We start from the raw sequence: 21,862 nt of genomic DNA, 5'->3' as shown, positions 1-21,862 counted from the left end.
GAACCAGTTCCCCGTAGTTTTGTTTGAATCGACGTAATCTGTTCGATTGACCGCCGGAAATCTTGGCGGGAACTTCAACTGATTTCCGCTCAACGTATAACTGGACAACTTCTAAAATGTCTCACACCAAAGGAGAAAAACGTTCAAGATTTGAGTTCAACTACAAGTAGGTACCGGTACTCGTTCGAAAGATTTGGAAGCGATGCTTGATTAATACGTCAGTAGGCCCTAATATGACTGAAAGTTTGGCCAAGCTTGGGGACACTTTGAAACGGGAAATTCGAGAAGTAACGTTACTTTAGCTGGGAAAGTGAAAGACATGGAAACTAAAATGTCAGAGAAGATTGAAGCTCTGAAATATCAAGGAGACGAAGTGGATGAGCTGAAAACTAAAACTATTCCTAAAATACAAGAGGAAATTAAACATCATTACGAAGAGGTCAGCAAAGAGGTTGAAAAGCTTCAGTTGTATGTTGCTCGAGAGAATCTCATGCTCCTTGGTATAGAGGAGGAAGGAGAATGATAGAATCCGAACATCGGAAGACTGAAGAAGTCGTGAGGAAATTTCTTGTAGAGAAACTGAAGTTTGAGCCTGCGGAGGTAACGTTAGAAGAAATCGAGTTCCAGAGGGTACATCGTGTTCCGGCGGCGTCCAAACCAAGGCCTATCAAAGCCAGGGTCACTCACACAAGCATGCGAGGTATATATACCGACAAGGGCAAGATCATGAAGGAGGCGCATCATCTGAGGGGAAGCAAGATGGTGGTAACTGATGACCTTCCATGGAGGGTGAGGCAGGAGCGACAGGCTCAACTACAGCTGCTGTACGAGGCAAGGAAGGCTGGACGTCTTGCCTTCTTCTCCCGGGCGGAACCCGACCGGCTTTTCATCGACAAGAAGTGGATTCCGAGGAAAAATCAAGCCGATTATATGGAAATGCTGAAAAAAGGTAACAGCAGTAGTTAAAAAATAGAGAAAGAATATATAGAAGTACACAAAGACATTTATGATTGAGACGACAGCAGTTAAAAGTAAATAAAGAAGATGAAGAATATAAGAAAACATATTGAAACGACTTAAGCTAATCATTGGATAAAATGTGAGAATAAGAACAAGAAGGAAGAATAGTAAAGAATCATTGGACAAATATCAGAACTATAAAAGGAAGAACAGTGAAGAATCATTGGACAAACATGAGAATAAGTCTAGATCTATAGTTCAGGAAGAAGACTGAAGAACTTTTTTTTTCTTTTCTTTTCTTGTTCGGGTGCTTTTTAAAGACCTGAATATGATAAATATGAAAACATAATGTATGTTTGAATTTATGTATGGATCTAAATCAGGGACATGAGAGGGAGAAACCTTCTGAAAATGAGAATGTGTATGTAGAGGTGACGTTTTTAGAGGGTCTTAGCTTCTGACCAAATGTGATTCAGAAGAAACTGAACGGGATTATAAGTTTTAAGTTAAAGAATTCTATGGGAATCGGCCTAGTTTAGGCGATACATTATTTTCTGTTTTATTCTAATTGCATGAAAAGGAAAAGGGAAAAAGAAAAAACCCTTAGTAATAAAATTGAGATGATATTATTTCATTTATTTTGTACTATTTTGAGTATTTGCTTACTATTTTCTTATAAAGCTTTGGGGGAAAAAAAATGGACGTTAAATAAAACTCACAAAAGATTGCTATCGTGCAGTGAACATGAGTGTGTACTGTGTACTGAGTAACAAGAAATCGTTAAGTTTGCGGATTCATGAAACATTGGCGTGTTTATTTGTTTATGCATATTCTGATTATAGAAACAAAGGAAGTGTTTTTATAATACAAATCTTCAAGGTAATTTCATAACAAAACAAGTTGTTCGGTTAATTTTGGAGAAAAAAAAGAACAACAGCCAAATTCTAGAATCCCATATTTATTGCAAGCACTGGATTGTATTCTTAAATGTTCACTGAATTAATTTGAATTTTCAATTAGCATGTAAAAGAGGCATTGGTGAGAATCAACCTTGCAATGGTAACCTTGACTTAATTTGCATGTCCCCAGTCATGAAAACTGCATTGAAATGTTAACGTTTAACAACTGGGCGTGGCAACTTTTCTCAGAAAAGATTCAGACAATGCTCTATACATGTACGTCTATTAGGGATAATTCACAACTCTCTTTTTTTTCTCTCTCTCGAAGAACCGAAAATGTTTTGGATTTCTGTGTGAATGTTTTTTGTAAATTCCATACAAGAATATTGTGGACGCTCGGTTACAATTCAAATACTAAGATGCAAAAATCCAATAAGGAATCGATGGTTCTAAAGCAAGAAGCTGAAACTATTTAAAATCTATGTCATTATGTTTCACTGTTCAACCAGTAATAGAAATGTTTCAAACGTTCACTGACTTTTACTTTAATTGATCTAATGGTATGCAAAATAGTCGTTGCAACTTGCCTTAGTAAACTCGCAATTTGACATACCAGGTTATTTGTTTCAATCAAATGTTTTGGGTATGAATTGTAATGGTTTTTAGTACAGTTCACCGCACAAGCTTTTGTACATGGAATCAATAAGGGCTCTATTGGTAAAATCAACACTACTGTCGTAATATCGATGTTATTTCGCATGTCACATGGTGGCATTCAAGTGGTTTGCATTTTCTAATGCTAAACAAATGGGCAGGGTTGTTTATTTTCTTTCCCTTATTCTTAACAAAGAATGTATAATCAGATAATGTAGCACATTCAGTGGTATAGTTCATCAATCTCTTTTTTTTTCTCTGAAAAAAAAGCTATTGTGTGTGTTTGCATATATTGCAAAATACTGAACGGAATATTTCGTTTGTGTGCAACCAATGTTATGCTTCAATACTAAGATACAAATATTCCAATCCTTTGTAAAATAGTTGAATCTATTTTAGACAAGAATCCATTTCATTCAATTTTGTTAAAATCATTATGTTTCACTGTTCAAGCAGTAATAGAAAAGTTTCAAACGTTCACTGACTTCTACTTTAATTGATCTGATGGTATGCAAAGTAGTTGTTGTAACTGGCCTTAGTAAACTCGCAATTTGACATACCAAGTTATTTGTTTCATTCAAATGTTTTTGGTATGAATTGTAATGGTTTTTATAGTACAGTTCACCGTATACAAGCTTTTGTACATGGAATCAATAAGAGGTGAAACACCCCTTAATCGTTGTACAATAACTCCAAATGTTAACTTGGAAAAGAGAGAGGAATAGATAGAGAGACGGAATTTGACACATTGTCGTGCAGCTTGGAACTTTTTTTTTTTTTTTTTTTCCGTTCTTTTCTGAAAAAAAAAGAAAAGGAATTATGCACATTCAAAGATTACGTAAAACAACAAAATATTGCGTCTTGATGGTCTGCGCAGGAGCTTTATTGATAGTTCCCCTCTCTTTTCCTCTGTTGATTTAGGTGCTATTTTTCATCTTCCTCTTGTTGATTGGTGGGTTTTTTTTTTTTTTATTCATTGTTATCAACACCGTTTCCAGTGATCCATGTATGCAGCGCACCAATCAATAATTTGTAAGAATCATTTGCATAAATGATCAGCTGTGAGTTCTTTAGATGACAGAGGTTTTCCCCTCGTTTTTCTCTCTCAAGCTCTCTCATTCTTTTTTTTTCTCGTTCTTTAAGAGAGCACCAAAGCAATGATATATATATTTTTAGTAAATTAAGAGGCTTTTATAGGAGGAAAGTATTATTTGTTAACAAATTTTCGGCATTACTCCTATTTGTTTCAGATCAGTATGCTCGATCTGTAAATGAAAATCATAAGATCAGTATGCTCGATCTGTAATGAAAATCATAAGATCAGAAAAAATTGGAACCAGTGGGATTCGAACCTGCCATCTACTGCTTTCCGGGCAGCGACTTAACCACCAGGCTATTCTGGTTCACGGCTAAGCCACGATGAACTGGAATTCAAATACCCTCGATCCTCTTCTTTCTGACTCATTAATATTCAAATACCGTCCGCCGTGGACAATAGATAGTAAATTAAGAGGCTTTTATAGGAGGAAAGTATAATTTGTTAACAAATTTTCGGCATTACTCCTATTTGTTTCAGATCAGTATGCATAGCATACAACCTCGCAATAGTGTGAGTGCCCAGGCAGGCACGCAGGCTGAGTGCAGCCTGTATGTTTCATGCAGTGTTGTGGTTATGCCGCTGTGTTAACCACATGTATTTTGTACGGGCTCCTAGACCTAGCCGGCTGGCCCCAGGCATCGAGAGAAAATCGGGCCGGGAGCCCACGATTGATTAAAACAAGAAGAATGAAATTGAAGCTTCTTGTATGTAAAGTTAGATATAGAGGGAGATCTGTATTTATCTCCAGTAGATCGAAACTCAGTCAGGAATAAACTGTGAAGCGGAGTGTGGAAGAAGATATGCCTGTCAATCATAATTGACATTAATTGTGTCAATCAGTTTCGGTTTCAGATAATGATATCAAATTAATTTAGAATAGGCCTGAGCCATAATTTCATAACTTCGTCAGGCTTCTTCTGCATTTAGCCCCCACCCATTTTAACTCTTATTGTTATTCATAAATATAGTTAGACTCGGTCTTAGAAATAACATGCTGCTCTGCATGTTTGTCTTATTCAATAGATTTAGGCCTATATCTAATTTCTAACTTGGTTAACATTAATGTCGCAGAGGAGTGAAAAATTGGGAGCCACCAATGGGAAATAGAGACAAAGAAAACATCAAAAGGTTGTACAAGTCACTAGTGAGACCAATTCTTGAATATGCGAATGAAATATGGTACCCAAGATATGTTTCTGACTTGAAGGCTGTTGAGAAAGTCCAGCGACGAGCGACCAAGCTAGTACCAGCCCTAAAAGAAATGGACTATGGTAGAAGACTGCGTGAAATGAAATTACCCTCCATCAAGTACAGACTGCGCAGAGGTGACATGATACAAACCTATAAAATAATTCATGGCATTGATGATGTGAATAGAGACCTATTCTTCACATCAGCTACCACTCAAGCAACGCGTGGCCACCCTTACAAGCTATTTTTGAAAAGGAGTAGACTGGCAGTGAGACAAGACACCTTCAGTGTTAGAGTGGTTAGTGACTGGAACTCTTTGCCTGCTGAGGTAGTCACAGCATCAACAATCAATGGCTTCAAGACAAAGTTAGACAAGTTCTGGTCTACGTGGCATTATGTTCACGCATGGGAATAGTGCCTTTTTCCATTGACACAGCACATTGCACAAATAGCACAGACTCAGTTTTCAAACTTATCCAAGCTAGGAAGACAACAAGAAAGACCTGGAAACTTGACTGCAGGAACAACTGTATTTTTCCAGTATATGCGGTATAAAGGTATAAAGGTATAAAAAAAATTACTCTATTCTCACAAATCTCTCTCAACAACCTGATCGTTATCAGACTGCCCTTCTCCTTCACAGTGTTGGACCGGAATGTCTTCATATCTACAATGGCATGGAATTTGCTACTGAGGCTGATAGCACCAAATGTTCTGTGATTATGGACAAGTTTAACGCACATTTCCTTGGAGAGAGCCACCGTCACACTAATACGAGGTTAGTATATATATATATGGTAGTGGATCGTATTAACACTTTTCATGAATTCAATCATATAAAAAACATTATTCTCATAAAATTCACCAAACTTTCACCATAAATACACAATTACCTACAAAATATAAATATGTGAAAAAATTGCCGAAATCGTTTTTCCTTTTGACGATATTATCTTCCAATCGGACCCCTCTCCGCATGTGAAATGTTTTGGTCACTTGAAATAGGTATCGTATTACCGAACGTGTCTTTTCTATAGGAAAAGTTGAGAAAACAACAAAATCACTGATGAGCTATTTTGACCATATTTTATTATTTTTTAGAATATTAAGACTTTGAAAATGTGTTTTTGACCATTTTTCATCATCTTTCTATTCAAGTTCCCTTTGGGAGGATGTTGCAAAAAATTGAGCGTATGATATTATTTTCTGACCTGTACGATGCGCGCGTTCGGTAATACAAGGCCGGTCGGTAATACAATCACTCACAGTCCAACCTCTCTTATCCGGCCTCCCCTTATCCGGATCTCTCTATTATCCGGACGCACATTTGCCAAGATTTTTTTTTTTTTTTATTCAATCTAGTACGTGAGTAAATTGAGATAGCAATCTAAACTCAATCCTATACACAAACTCCCTTTGATTACATATATTTTTCAATATAGACTACCTAAAACAACATTACGGTATTTTTCATGAAAATATCTCGCCCAAATCACCGAAAGAACTTACGCAGGATAATTTTCCAGGAAAATGGGGCGCAATGTAAACATTTCATCACATTCTCTTTTTGTTTCCCGGGAAAAACAACACATGTCTCGCTAGCTAACGCTAGGCCTCAATACGGACAGCGCCATCTATCATGTTTAAGCCTACAGTCAGTGTAACAATGGCTGACATCGCGAAGCTGCGATAGCCGCCGCTTTGATCTTATTGTAAAACTTAGTTTCATCGAGTCATTCATTTTCTTCCTTTCGAAGTATTCTCGATTATACCTCATTTGAGCAGGTAAATTTTCCAACAGTTTTGGACACCAATCGGTATTTTTGCGGAAAAATACCGCCTATAATTTGCACTGACACTGCAGTGAATACTGTCTGTGTATGCCCACTAAATAGACTACGTGCAGCTTCTATTGCAGAGGCAGCTGCGTGTATTTAACATTGGGTCTCCCAGATCCGGATAAATCCCTTATCCGGATTGGTGCTGGTCCCAACGTGTCTTGATAAGAGAGGTCGGACTGTATACTAACCTTGACCGTAGATTTCGAAGTAGTCGGCAAACATTACTTCATTGCTGAAGTAATATTTGCCGAAACTCCTTCTCGCTACGCACTGGGGCTCTTTCCGGTAAGTAGCTATACATAACAAAATTATACATACGATTTTTAACTAATTTCATTACAAAAAGAGCAAATTTCGCTAACCTCGGGCCTAGCAAGTGACTTCGTTTGTCTCTTCTACGGAAATACAAGGAAGCCCGTTGGTGGCGCTAATAAATTTCACAACCTTGATTCAGCTCCTCGGTAATTTCATAACTGTGTCTAAATTCTTTGAATGCGCAATTCTTATGATTAATTTACTAATTATGGGCACCAATAAATTAAATACCTTCAAAAACGTAATTCAAGATTACTATTGGCAATGATAACACTTTTGTTACAATTAATTTAAAACGATGACTAATAAAAAAAAAATTTAAAAAATACACATGCCTGGAACGAAACCAGCAGTACAAGCAGTATTAACAAACGTCACGGTATACCAAAGTCTATACAATGAAAAGATTGGACACTTCACGGACTTCGCGTAATGCCTTGCGTCGATTTGCGTGTAAAATACAGTGCCGGCCGCGGGAAACGTCACAGTGCCCCCTAGGGCGAACGCGGTAGCCCGTAGCGGACATTTGAGGGGAGCGGACGCGGGCGTCTTCCCTCGTCCGCTCCCCTCAAATGAGTGCCCTAGGGGAGCGCCCGAGGGTAGTGGCCGAGTCTATTCTAGGGTGTTTCCCTAGGATGTTCGGCCGTGCATTCTTGGTAGAAAGGAGGTCTCATTTGACACATTCAAGACTGCATGTGATTTTTATCTCATATCAAGCATAAGTTTTCGATCATTTTTTGTGGATAAAATCTGTTATGTAAATTACAAAGTTTTGGGTAGATAACTGGGATTTTAGGCTTTTTCACCGAATGACATATTGTGTTCGATTACAAACTTGCACCAGCGTAAAGGGTCCTTTCCTATAAATGAATATTCTTCCCGTGGTGTCCGTTATTTCATTCACTGACATGGTTAGTCTGAAAAAGGAGCAGGTATTTGTCGATGTTGACCCTACATTCCGGAGGTCGTCCTAGAACTATTTACCTTATTCTTTCCCTGCATGTTCATCCTTTTTTTATATATACCCTGACATGCCTTTCAGGCGCGGATCTACGAGATGCAGATAAAAGGGAGAAGAAGAAAGCATAAATGAAAGAAAAGGAAGAGATGGATTGAAGACCAGAAGGAAAGAGATAAGAGAAATAGAAAAAGTGAGAGAAGGGGAAAGGGGAGAAATAGAAAATAGAGGGGGGGGGGGCAAAGAGGAGAAAGAGGGAGAGGGGGTAAAGAAAAGAAATAAGGAAAAGGTGAAATGGAAAAGAAAACAGAGCGGATGAAAAAAGGGAAGACCTGCATGAGACAGAAAGAAAAGAGGGAAAAGGAGAAAAGGAAAATAGATTGAAAATCAAAGGGGAGAAGAAGAGACAAAGGAAGAAAAGGAAGAAGGACAGAATGAGAAAGAGAGAATGATGAGGGGGGAATTAAATAAAATGGAGAAAAAAACGAAGGACGGAAGAGGAGGGTGCAGGAAAAGGTAAGAAGTGACACGGACAATAGAAGTGGGACTTACGAAAAGTAGAGGAAAAGAGAGAAAGCGGGAAGAAAAATTTGGGAAATTGTCCAGTTTTTCATGTCAGAAAATACTTTAGTAACTCGCATCTGCCCATTTTTACGCTGATGACAAGTATTGAACATTCTTGCTCTTAATCTTGAAATTATTTTTTCTCACCATGCTCACAATTTCCTGCTCTCGTTGCATCAATTAAAAACTTGTCCCGAATTAACATCCGCTCTTTCAAGAAAGAAGAAAGAAAAATGAAAGAAAAAGGAAGGGATGGAGGGAAAATGAGAAGGAAAATAGAGAAAGTGAGAGAAGGAGAAGGGAGCGAATAAAAGAAGGGGAAAGGGGAGGAGAAAATAGAGGGGGCTTATTGTTTCATGGTAATATGGATACCATATAGTTCTGCAGTACTTAGTTTTGAAACTTGTCTTACTCAGTAATGCTCACGTGTGATGATTAAAAGGATTTTCGACTATATAGAGGTGAACCGGGACGGGGCTTTCATTCTTTAACTTGGCTTGACTAACTCCTTTGTTCCCCGAAAAGAATAGTTAGGTTTGATGGCTAGCGTTTGCATGAGCACCCACCAAAACTCTTAACGAAAGAAAAGAATGATATATAGCTCCATGTATAGCTCCATTCTTGCTTTGTCGGCAAGTGATAATTAACTCGTTAAGTACCCATTCCACACACTACGTTATAGTAGCTTTCGAAAACATACCTTTACTTGGGTATGTGTTTAAACATTGAAGCTAAATGTGCTGGATTTTTTTTTAAATAGAACTAGCTTTTGTTGCTTTGCTCTGAAGCGCATTGAGCATCCAATCAAGATGGAAAGTGAGCTTTACAAATGTCATGTATTATTATTTTTAGCTGCCATATAACACTAAATTCTGTATTATACCAAGTTGTGACTTGGTTTTATCATTTCCAATTCTAACAAAATATTTTTCGAAGGAAAATCTTGCTTTACTGAAATAAAATAAATAAATAAAAATGTTTATAACTTTAACTGATGTCCGACTAATCTACCAATATGAAACCGCAGTTCGTAAATATGATAGTTTAATCTTTACTTCGACGTCAATTATTCGTGTTATTATCATCATGTAGGTGTATCAGGGATATTAATATTCGTTTTAAACTCATCTATAATTTTGTATAAAATTGCGCGAAATATATGCGTTGTTCTCATCATGAAGCTGGAACCCCTCTCCATTTTTCTCATCTTCCTCTTCCTTCTTCTCCTTTATTATTTCCACCACTTTCATCTCTTCCCAATTCGAATATCTACCAATGTAACTTAAAAACCGCAATAGAGAGCAGGTAATGTTATCAGATGTTTTCGCAAAAAGATAAATCTGTTCCATATGTTACATTTAGGTAAATTTATATTTTTTATAGGGTGAGGGTTTTAGAGACCCGATTTTAACCGAAATAAAAGAACATCCTCATTTATTGTTGTTAACGCATCAACAAATTAACCCCCCCCCCCCCCCCATTTCTATGAACATCCTGTCATAAATTGGGAAGCGGATGTGATCAAAGGAGATCAAAGGTGTGGGCGGGGAGCAAGACTCTACCAGACTGTTGACAATAACAAAAGAACCAAATAACAAATCGATGAGCACAACCAGTTTTGCTGGTGTTCGCTTTTTGCACGTCTACTTTGTATGATCTTGGTCATACTAGTATTCGTTTTCACGTACCTTTCATTCCCTTTATTAGGGTTTTATCAACCATGTCTACGAATTGACGATCCCAGTATTGACCGCACGTTTGTTTTAACATAATGAGAATTCGCAAATGCCCTTGATATTCATAATTTTGTTTTATTCTAAGTTTGTTATTAATGTTTGTTAACATTCACTTTGTTAATGACTTGTCAATTTTGATTTACAAAGAAAATCAAGTCTGCTTAATAATGCCTTTTATATATTTCAATTTTTTTGTTGATATGCCTTTCTTTCTTCTTTCCTAATTCAACCCTGTGTACCCCGTTAAAACTCAAGGAAGAATGTTTCAAATGTTTTCTAGTTATTACACTGTTCATGATAAGGAGATGGGATTAGGTGTTTAGGAAATTGGCAAAGCCGATCTCCTAATATTTATATAAAAGTTAGGTCCTACCTTAATTCTTGCTCGCCAGAAGATAGAATGGGATCCAGCCGCTCAGAATCTCAGATAAATTGCACAAATCCGTGAATAGAAATATATATACTTCACAATTTCAAATAGATTAGAAAAAGGGATAGATGTCACAAAATGTCTCGCGAAGTAATGAGCTCATTAAATATGCAGAGAATATAGACTTCGAAGGAGTGGAAGTGACGGTAAGGAATAAGATTGGAAAATGCAGAGAAATAATTAAGTATAAGTTGATCCTCCACAAGATTTGATTCAATCCTCACTAGCAGCTGGATGAGATGGTCAGCATGAGTGGTCAGGACGAAGGCAGAGAGTAGAGTGGTGATGTGGTAGAGAAGACAAGTTGTTTTTACCAACATCAGAAAAGATGAGACAAAGAAATAAGCGCCAAAAAGAGGGGCAAAACAAAGTTGAAAAGAACAAAGAAGAGAGAAGCAGACTGTGAGAAAAGCAAACATGCCAGCATCTTGTAGTGATGTTGTATAGGGCCTACCTGCAAGTTCATTGTAATAAACAAGGAACAATGAAAGGATGTTTGCTCCAAGTCTAGGAACAAAAGAAAGGTTGTTTCTCAATATAAGAATGTGTTTGCCAAGTAGATTTGGACAGGAAATTGTCTTGCTCTGTGAATGTACAGTCTTGTAGTACATACACATGGCGTGAACAAGTGAGAATATATGAACTTGGAAATAAAAGAAAGAATTTATATACATATACAGAATGTTGAAATATAAATGAAAATATATACAAGGAAAGAATATATAGATGTAGATATATAAAAAGATATAGTCAAGTCACTACAGTAGCTCCCCCCTAGATTTGTACCGAATAGAAATGTAGTAACAAATCGACAAGGGAAAGTAAAAGGGAACTTGGCTATATAAAACAAGAAAATAAAAGGAGTGGAAACATCAGTGAATTTTGAGACATGTTTCAACCGTCTCCGAAAAATTGAACGTATTTGGCAGGAAACCTGACATTGCGACCAGAACGGGTCTTACGAATTTCGGGAGGCATGTGCTTGTCATCAGAATCCACTGCCAAGTCCGTGGAGTTGGATTGTTGATGAACTTGGTCAGGTGGATCTTGATGATGAAATGAAGGAATGTTAGCCTCCTGCTCGATGAAAGCCGGTTTCAGTCTGTCGACACTGACATTTTCATGTTTACCATTATAATCGATGGTAAAATACTTGTCAGTGCGACGGATGACTCGGAAGGGTCCTCTGTATGGAGGTTGCAATGGCTTTGTAACAGCATCATCTCGTAGAAAGATGTGAGATGAAGAATGCAGTTCAGGATGTACCTGTGTTCGAGTTTGCTGTTTTCGAGTAGGAGTGGGATGTAATTCTCGCATCATTCTCTTTAGTCTGTGGGCATAGTTAGATGGGTCATCGGCAGCATCAATTTGTGAAGGAGCTACAAACTGTGCAGGTAGAGTGACAGTAGTCCCAAACACAAGTTCTGCAGCAGAGCATCCAATGTCCGCCTTGATTGCTGTGCGTATACCTAGCAAGACTAAAGGGAGTGACTCGGTCCAACGGACCTTGTTATGAGCTTTGAGAGAAGCTTTAAGTTGGCGGTGAAAACGCTCCACTAAACCATTTGCGGCAGGATGGTATGCTGTTGTGCGGATGCGTTTAGTGCCGAGGAGGTTGGTGAGTGAAAGGAAAAGTGCTGACTCAAATTGCCTACCTCTGTCTGTTGTGATGGTAGTAGGTGCACCAAACACTGCTACCCATCTGGCCACAAATGCTCGCGCTACCGTCTCCGCAGTGATGTCTGGGATAGGGATAGCTTCTGGCCATCTGGTGTAGCGATCAACACAAGTAAGAAGATAATTGTTACCCTCTGATGAAGGAAGCGGGCCAACGAGATCAATGTGCACATGAGAGAAGCGTGCATCAGGTGAAGTGAAAGTACCAAGTGGTGCTTTGGTGTGCCGATGTACTTTACACTTTTGACATTCGAGGCATGTTTTGGCCCATTTTCTGACATCAGCGTTGATGCTAGGCCAAACAAAGCGCTCTGTAATGAGCTTTTGAGTAGCTCTGATTCCTGGATGAGAAAGTCCATGAAGGGAATCAAAAATAGCTCTTCTATGTTTGACTGGTACCAAAGGCCTGGCAGTACCAGTTGATATATCGCACAGAATTGTAGTGCTAGAACCTGGGAGAGCAATTGACTTGAGTTGAAGTGAGGAGTCTTTCACCTCAGTTTCATCTTCCTGATCTTTTGCGATGGCCGCAAAGTCTATGATTGAGGAAGAATCAACTCTGTCAATATACAGACGAGAGAGGGCGTCTGCTGCTGTGTTCTCCTTACCTGAAATGTGCTGTATATCAGAAGTGAACTGAGAAATGAAATCGAGTTGTCGGATTTCACGTGGCGAATGCCTATCCGGTTTCGATTTGAGTGCATGGGTAAGAGGTTTGTGGTCAGTGTAGATAGTAAATGACCTACCTTCAAGAAGATGGCGAAAGTGCTTGATACCCAGATATGCTGCAAGCAACTCCCTACCAAAAGTGCTGTATTTGGTTTCAGCGGGTTGTAACCTCTTAGAGAAGAAAGCCAGAGGTTGCCACACTCCATCTACTCGTTGTTGGATAGCTCCCCCAACTCCTACGTCAGAAGCGTCGACTAGTAGGCACAAGGGAACATCAGTGCGAGGGTGCACAAGAACAGTAGAGTTAGCCAATTGATCTTTAGCATGATTGAAAGCAAGAAGCTCTTTCTCTCCAAGATCAATTGGCATGTTCTTTTTTGTTCTGTTTTTCAACAGATCAGTCAGTGGTTGCAGCACCTCTGCACAACGAGGAATGAATCGCCTGTAGAAGTTTATCAATCCCAGGAATTCTCGAAGTTTGGTGAGTGACGTAGGTGCGGGAAAATCACGGATGATTTTCACTTTGTCGCTAAGAGGGCGGATTCCGGTGTTGTCCACCATATGTCCGAGAAAAGATAGCGATGAAGCACCAAACTGACATTTCGAGGGATTGACGATGATGCCATACTCCTGCAGGCGATCGAAAAGCTGACGGAGATGTGTCACATGTTCGTCCTTAGAGGAACTGGTTACCAGTATATCATCCAGATAAACATAGACAAATGGGAGGCCGCGAATGACGGTGTCCATCAATCGCTGGAATGTTTGTGCTGCATTCCTAAGGCCGAATGGCATTCGAACGAATTCGAATAAGCCGAATGGAGTGGTCACGGCAGTCTTGTGAATGTCGCTAGGCTCGACTGGGATCTGATGATATGCCCTAACGAGATCAATTTTAGAAAAAATTGTCTTACCTGCAAGAGTTGAAGAGAAATCTTGCAAGTGTGGGATAGGGTATCGATCCGGGACCGTGCGAGCGTTGAGCAAGCGATAATCACCACAAGGCCGCCAGTCCCCTGGCGTTTTCTTGGGAACCATGTGCAATGGACTTGACCAGTTGCTCTCAGATTGTCGGATAATGCCAAGTTCAAGCATGTGCTCGAACTCTGCCTGGGCAATTCTCTGACGATCTGGAGCAAGACGACGAGGGCGCGCTGCCGCGGGCGGGCCTCGAGTTGGGATGTGATGCGTGGTAGTATGTTTCACTTCTGAGTGCTTGTAAACCGGTCGTGTGATATCCGGATACTGACGGAGAATGGAGTGAAATCGATCCGATGTGTCATGTTGAACATACATCGGGCTAATAGTACCAGTATATGAACCACATCCCTGGACTGTAAGAGTGGTTTTGGTGTCTATCAATCGGCGGTGTTTGATATCCACCAACAGTCCAAATTGGTCAAGAAAATCGGCACCCAAAATCGGCGTAGGTATGTCTGTCACAACAAATATCCAGCGGAAAACACGCCGTAAACCGAGATCAAGTGTGAAAGACTTTTGTCCGAAAGTCTTGATTGGTGATCGATTTACAGCCTGTAGTTGGATATTTGTCGCGTCAACCCTAGCCGGTTTTCCCAATTTTGAATGAGGGAAAATGCTCACCTCAGCACCTGTGTCGACGAGAAAGCGTGTACCAGTGTACTTGTCGTTGACAAAGAAAAGGCGACTGGGTTGGGTGCTGCCAAGGGGGTTAGTCGCCGCTATTCCTTGGCGGGACCGTTTCCCTGGGCTTGTCTTGCTGAGAAAGAGCAAGGACTAATGCACTTTTGAGCACTACTCCCATGCTTCCAGTGATACCAGCACTGGGCACCTGCATGCTGTTCACTGCGATGCGGGCTGCGCGAAACTGATTGTGGGCGCTGAATCGAGTCTTTCGACTTGCGCTGTCGACTGCGACCTCTCTCGCGGTTATCTAGCATGGAGCAGGTTAATGCTTGAACCTGCATTGTGAGCTGGGCCACTTGTTCAGAGAGCTGGTCGACTTTAGTTTCGTGCATGGGGAGTGGAGGGGGTTGTGATGGCGCCAACTTTGATTGAATGTTTGAAATGCTAGTTGGGCCGGCAACTTCGACAATTTTGTCCGCTAGCGACGCTAAGTCCACCAAACTCACCCCATCGCTTGATGCGGCTAGGATGACCTGCACGTTGGTGGGCAAGCGTTGCAAAAATAATTGCCGAAAAATTGAATCCTCCATTGTGCTCGTCCCCATCAATTGCTGCATCCGCCGGAGGAGTTGCGACGGCGACTTGTCTCCGAGCTCCTCTCCTGACAGCAGCCGATTGAGGCGCGTCTGCTCGGAGACGGTCGTTCGCTTGACCAGTGCAGCTTTTAATTTTTGATAGGGGTTGTCACCCGGGATAGCAGTAATGATATCCCTCACCTCCATAGCTACCTCTTGTTGTAGTGAGGCAACTACATAATTGAATTTAGTGATTTCGGCGGTAATACCCTTTGTGTGAAATTGGGCCTCCACCTGAACAAACCAAATTTCTGGGTCATTTGCCCAGAATGGTGGGAGCTTAATGCTCACCGGAGCAATAGAGGGTGATACTGGAGAAAGATTAGATTCAGGAGTAGAGGAGACATTAGGGGTAGTCATGTTGTAGGATTAAGAAAAATTGAGGAGTAGAAAGGAAACAAAAAAAATAGCGAAGTGAGAATAGCGAAGTGAGAGAAATGAATATAAGGCGATAAAAGAAAATTAAGGTTTCAGGATCACGTCGGGGTCACCAGTTTAGGAAATTGGCAAAGCCGATCTCCTAATATTTATATAAAAGTTAGGTCCTACCTTAATTCTTGCTCGCCAGAAGATAGAATGGGATCCAGCCGCTCAGAATCTCAGATAAATTGCACAAATCCGTGAATAGAAATATATATACTTCACAATTTCAAATAGATTAGAAAAAGGGATAGATGTCACAAAATGTCTCGCGAAGTAATGAGCTCATTAAATATGCAGAGAATATAGACTTCGAAGGAGTGGAAGTGACGGTAAGGAATAAGATTGGAAAATGCAGAGAAATAATTAAGTATAAGTTGATCCTCCACAAGATTTGATTCAATCCTCACTAGCAGCTGGATGAGATGGTCAGCATGAGTGGTCAGGACGAAGGCAGAGAGTAGAGTGGTGATGTGGTAGAGAAGACAAGTTGTTTTTACCAACATCAGAAAAGATGAGACAAAGAAATAAGCGCCAAAAAGAGGGGCAAAACAAAGTTGAAAAGAACAAAGAAGAGAGAAGCAGACTGTGAGAAAAGCAAACATGCCAGCATCTTGTAGTGATGTTGTATAGGGCCTACCTGCAAGTTCATTGTAATAAACAAGGAACAATGAAAGGATGTTTGCTCCAAGTCTAGGAACAAAAGAAAGGTTGTTTCTCAATATAAGAATGTGTTTGCCAAGTAGATTTGGACAGGAAATTGTCTTGCTCTGTGAATGTACAGTCTTGTAGTACATACACATGGCGTGAACAAGTGAGAATATATGAACTTGGAAATAAAAGAAAGAATTTATATACATATACAGAATGTTGAAATATAAATGAAAATATATACAAGGAAAGAATATATAGATGTAGATATATAAAAAGATATAGTCAAGTCACTACAGGTGTATAGTTCACGCTGAAGGGAGAGGAATGGGTATGTATGGAAAAAAAACTTATCCCCAAAGATAGAGAATTGATCTCCATGACATTAAATCACAATTGTGTCCTATTTTTTAAACAAGTTTGTATGATACATGTATATTTCCCACGTAAGGCGTAAGGAAAGAAGTTTACCTAATGCATCAAATTAGATTAATATTAGATTCATTGTGGTAAATGAAAAATAATAAATTCGATGTCCCAGCCAGGGTGACCAGATTTCACAAAATTAAATACGGGACAATCGACAAAGCACTATGTACCATCGGATTGACCGAGCCAGGTCAAAAAAATCAACGAAAAGGCTACACAATGTTAGACTTGTTAAGAAGGGGGAAGGGAGGGTGAGCGGAAGAAAGAAAAGAGAAAAAAATGAGGAAACAAGAAATGAATTGAGAGGAAAGAAAAAAGTTTGAATAAAAGGATGAAAGAAAGAATAAAAGACAGATAGCGGTTTCTGTCATTACTTGAAATGAATAGAGAAAGAATTAAAATAAAGGAAGGGAAGATGAATAAATGTGTGAAAGAAAAAAAAGAGAAAGAAAGAAAAAGAATTCCTTCATTATTTGAAAGAAACAAAGACAGAAGAAAACAGGAAGGAAGCAAGGAAGGAAAAAAGGAAAGAAGGAATAAGGGAAAAGAATTAAAATGGAAAACAGAAATTAAAAAATGAAAGAAAAGTAACTAAAAAATCTAAACTAAAAAGAAATCTACAATAGATTCCGATCACGCTAGTTTAAAAACATAATGGTCTATCACAAGATAACCAAAGTATATGCACATGTAAACATAATGCAATGTACGTATCCTAGGGTACCCTATGATAAGTGCGGGCACGGCCAATATCATATAGCACGCAGGAAACTGCGGGCGCGTCTAAACACCCTAGTCTGCTCCCCTTGAATACCCTCGGTTAGACGCGAAAGCCCCCTAGGGTGTTTGCGTGCTCGGGCGTGACGTTTCCTGCGGCCGGCACTGTAGTGTAGTTTCCTAATCTTTCCCTTGTCGTGTCTTTGATATGAATATAAATCGCGCGCCCTCTTTAGGCGAAAATTGATATCTACGCTGACCAATTTTTATCTCCGTGAAATCGTCACTAAAGATCAAGAAAATATACATATTTTTAAAAAGAAACTTCAAGGAGAAGTCACAGAAGGATCTAAATGATTCGGTAAGTGTCAGCAGAATGTGAAATACCAGATTATAGGTGATATTTTATGTGGGCAAAACTTGTCGTGTGTGTCGCATGCATATGACTGATATTCCTTCGCACGCGAGATGATATGAACCCATGGGTGGGAGAGAGCAGAGAATTCTTTGAGAGATTTAAATTCAACCAGCGTAATCAAGAGAGTGGTGAATCCATCGAGGAGTATGTCACGGTTCTTCATATGATGAGCAAAACGTGTGGATTCTGTGACTGTATGAAAGACAAACTGCTTGTTGATCGTGTCCTACTCGGTGTGCGTGATGATCGAATGAGAGAACTACTCATTTTGAGATCTGACCTTGACCTCACGACTGCTATAGACGTGTGTAAAGCTGTAGAGGCTACTTCTGTCCAAATGAAAGCTCTGAATCAAAAGAATGGAGACATACATAAAGTTGGACAGAGACATTTCCCAAAGTCTGGAAAAAAAAGAATAGCGCGCAGAAACCAAACGGGAAAGATCTACAGAAAGGTAAATCAGAGGTTAAGAAGTGCAAGTTCTGTAACAGGGTTCATGAGATGAAAAAAAAAGAGTCCTGTCCAGCATGGGGACAAAAGTGCAAAGCTTGCAGTAAGCCTAATCACTTCAAGGGATCTTCAGTGTGCAAGACCAGGAATGTTCACCATGTCGGAGATGATGACTACTCATCCTCAGCTGAAAGCATTAGTTTTGTGCAAAATTAATGCAGTGGATATGGACAAAGAGCCAATTATCTGCAACATTCTTATCAACAATCAGGGGGTACTGTTCCAACTGGACTCAGGTGCAACAGTGAATCTTCTTTCACAAAAGTATCTAAAAGAGGAGGATGTAGTTCAGAGTGCAAATATCCGTCTATCTATGTGGAATAAAGCTACAACTCAGGCTCTTGGCAAGTGTAAGGTGATAACCAGAAATCCTGCTACTGGCAAGAAATACAAAGTTGAATACATTGTAGTAAAGGAAGATCTACCTCCACTGTTGAGCAAAACAGCAGTGGAAAAGATGCAGCTCATTTATCCCTTGAGGTAGTACGCAGCATAGTTCCCGAGGACATTGCTGAGATAATTCCTGACAAGTATCCTGATGTGTTCTCGTCTTCTTCAATTGGCACTCTGCCTGGAAGTCCTGTTCATCTGACAGTTACGGATGATGCATTGCCTACTGTTTGCCTAGCTAGAATCATCCCTGAATCCTTGAAAGGCAAAGTAAAGGATGCACTTGATGATCTTCAGGCAAAAGACATCATCGAAGAAGTTAGCTCTCCAACTGATTGGGTAAATCAGATAGCTGTGTTGCAGAAAAAATCTGGTAAAGTATGTGTTTGTCTTGACCCCAGACCTCTCAACATCGTACTTAAGAGGGAGCACTATCCCTTACCTGTCTTAGATGATATTCTACCACAGCTTTCAGATGCTACAGTATTTTCAATCTGTGACTTGAAAGACGGATACCTTCACTGCAAGTTAGATGAAGAGTCTAGTTTATTGACGACTTTTGCCACACCCTGGGGAAGGTACAGATGGAAACGTCTTCCATTTGGTTTGAAAGTCAGCAGTGAAATCTTCCAAAAGAGGCTTTACCAAGCACTTGATGGCCTTTCTGGAGTCCGCTGTGTGGCCGATGACATCATCATCTGGGGCAACAGTGACGCTGAGCATGATGCCCGACTACATTGTCTACTGAATAGATGTCAAGCTGTTGGCATTGTGTTGAACTAGGAGAAATGCCAGTTCCGACTGAAGGAAATCTCATTCCTTGGCCACATAGTATCCAACTCTGGACTCAAACCTGATCCATCAAAGATCCAAGCTATCCTGAACATGAGCGATCCTTCCTGCAAAGATGACATCCATTGTTTGCGTGGCATGGTAAACTACCTATCCAGATACCTACCTAAGTTATCGGATGTGATGAAACCTCTCAATTACTTGACGTATAATAACTCAGCGTGGACTTGGGACTCCAACCATGACAAAGCTTTCAAGCTGTTGAAAGAGATGCTAGTGCAAGCACCTGTGTTGGCCTTGTACGATCATAGCAAACTGCTAGAATTTCAGACTGATGCCCGCTCCACAGGCGTGGGTGCGGTTATGCTACACGATGGTTGACCGATAGCTAGCAGAATGCTGAGTGATGCTGAATCCAGATACTCTGTCATTGAGAAAGAAATGCTTGGTATAGTATTTGCACTGGAGAAATGGAATCAGGTAACCTATGGCCGTGAAATAACTGTGTTCACTGACCACAAACCTCTTGAAAGCATCTGCAAGAAACACGGGGATAGAGCTCCAAAACGTATGCAAGGGTTACTGCTACGAGCTCTTGCATATGACATACAAGTGAGATATCTCAAGGGCAAGGACAATGTCCTGGCTGATGCTCATAGCCGTGCTTCTCTTCCCTATGAGATTGGACAACATGATCTAGAAGTGGTGAATGCTGTTAACCACTTGGCACTCCCTGATGACAAGATAGCAGAGATAAAAAGACAGACTGCCAATGACCCTACTCTCTGCCAACTCAAAGAGCCTGTTCAGACCGGCAGAGATAGCGCGATCTAGCGCGCGCTAGATCGCGCTATCTCTGCGGTGTGGAAGGTACAACGTCGTTTCGGTCCGCCCAACAGCGAGCCAAAACGGCGTGCCACTGGAGCACCTCTTGGGGATGGTCCACGAGAGATAGCGCGGTCTAGCGCGCGCTAGATCGCGCTATCTCTGCCGGTGTGAACCCGAGCTACGATAGCACGCCGGAAGTCACGCCGGAAATACATGCACAATGTATACAACGCCATGAAATAAACGTAGGCCGGCTAGCATAATAGGCACAGCGATATCGAGCTCTCAACTAACTAGTACGGGTTCGTAATAGCGCGCGAAATCTTTGACCGCTCTGACCTCATGACGTCACGCGTCATGGCAACAGGACCTCTCAAAAAAGGGGGTGCTACGATAGACCGCGCTATCTCACTGCGGTGTGAATCCGGCGAATGCCAATGGGCGGACCGTGGATCGCGCTATCGTAGCGCGATCCACGGTCCGCCCACGGTCCCCCCTTGCGGTGTGAACAGCCTCAAAGACACCATTCTTGAAGCGTGGCCAGACCACAAGTCACAACTTTCTTAGTCACTCACCCCGTACTTTGGTTTCAGAAATGAACTTTCTGTCAGTGATGATCTAATCTTCAAGGCTGAACGGCTTGTAGTCCCAAAACAAGTCAGGCACAAAATGAAAGAGGAGTTACATCGTGGTCACAATGGTGTTGAGTCAACTTTGAGGAGAGCTTGTGATCATCTCTACTGGTCGGGCATGAGTAAAGAAATCAAGGAATTTATTCAAACATGTGACACATGCCAAGAAAACTCTAGCTCACAGCCTGCCCAGCCTCTAATGTCGCACCAGATTATAGACAGACCATGGGCCAAGATAGGACTGGATCTTTTCCATCATAGTAATGACACATGTTTGATCATGGTCTGTTATTACTCAAACTTCTTTGAGATGGAAAAATTACAGAGGACAACTGCCCCTGCAGTCATCAAGAAATTGAAACACCAGTTTGGGAGATATGGAGTACCTGAAATCATGGTATCTGACAATGGTCCTCCTTTCTCCTCTAACGAATTTGCCAAAAAGCTTGGAGTTAAAGATCCAGACCGGACCTGAAAATGAAATTGATATATTATATACCGATCGAAAGCTTATAAGCTACTAAATACAGCAAGGTATGCTTTATGCATTTTCACCGCTTCCCAGCTGAGTATTTTGCTAAAGAATATTCCAATTATCGGGCTTTGAACCCCGCTTAGAAAATAGGCTTTATTGTGCTTTTCACCTGCCTCGAGACCGTGACGTCACGTTGTGTAAGAAGCGTCGTGATTCCATAGGTTTGTACACAGAAAAACTGGGTGATTTTTTTGCTTTCCAGATAACGCATTTCATTCTCTTCACTTCTATCACAGAGGGATATCACATATATTTTTACCCACAAGCTTGAATTTATGAAATCTACATTTTTGAACTAGTTTTTGCC

At 40.5% G+C, this 21,862-nt stretch overlaps 2 protein-coding genes across 2 annotated transcripts; one reads left to right on the top strand and one right to left on the bottom strand.

Moving 5' to 3' along the window:
- Window positions 1-14,693: 14,693 nt before the first annotated feature.
- On the bottom strand, window positions 14,694-15,593 carry LOC129258004 (uncharacterized). The gene has a single exon (XM_054896461.2). The coding sequence runs from the start codon at window positions 15,591-15,593 to the stop codon at window positions 14,694-14,696; it is 900 nt and encodes a 299-aa protein (XP_054752436.2).
- Window positions 15,594-17,923: 2,330 nt separating this feature from the next.
- LOC135153801 (uncharacterized protein K02A2.6-like) lies at window positions 17,924-19,551 on the top strand. The gene is made up of 2 exons (XM_064097951.1): window positions 17,924-18,322; window positions 18,817-19,551. Exons 1-2 carry the CDS (start codon window positions 17,924-17,926, stop codon window positions 19,549-19,551), a joined length of 1,134 nt encoding a protein of 377 aa, XP_063954021.1.
- The last annotated feature ends 2,311 nt before the right edge of the window (window positions 19,552-21,862 follow it).

This window comes from Lytechinus pictus, chromosome 3 (assembly GCF_037042905.1).
Source record: "Lytechinus pictus isolate F3 Inbred chromosome 3, Lp3.0, whole genome shotgun sequence".
NCBI classification, from domain to species: Eukaryota; Metazoa; Echinodermata; class Echinoidea; order Temnopleuroida; family Toxopneustidae; genus Lytechinus; species Lytechinus pictus.
The sequence above is the reverse complement of the archived record's forward strand: the minus strand, read 5'-3'. Positions and strand labels throughout refer to the sequence as shown.

Excerpts from the sequence above, each read along its gene's own strand:
- LOC129258004 (XM_054896461.2), bottom strand. The coding sequence starts at position 15,593 with ATGACTACCCCTAATGTCTCCTCTACTCCTGAATCTAATCTTTCTCCA.
- LOC135153801 (XM_064097951.1), top strand. The coding sequence starts at position 17,924 with ATGAACCCATGGGTGGGAGAGAGCAGAGAATTCTTTGAGAGATTTAAA. Across the intron at positions 18,323-18,816 it reads CGGGAAAGATCTACAGAAAG|CAAAACAGCAGTGGAAAAGA; the intron begins GTAAATCAGAGG and ends TCCACTGTTGAG.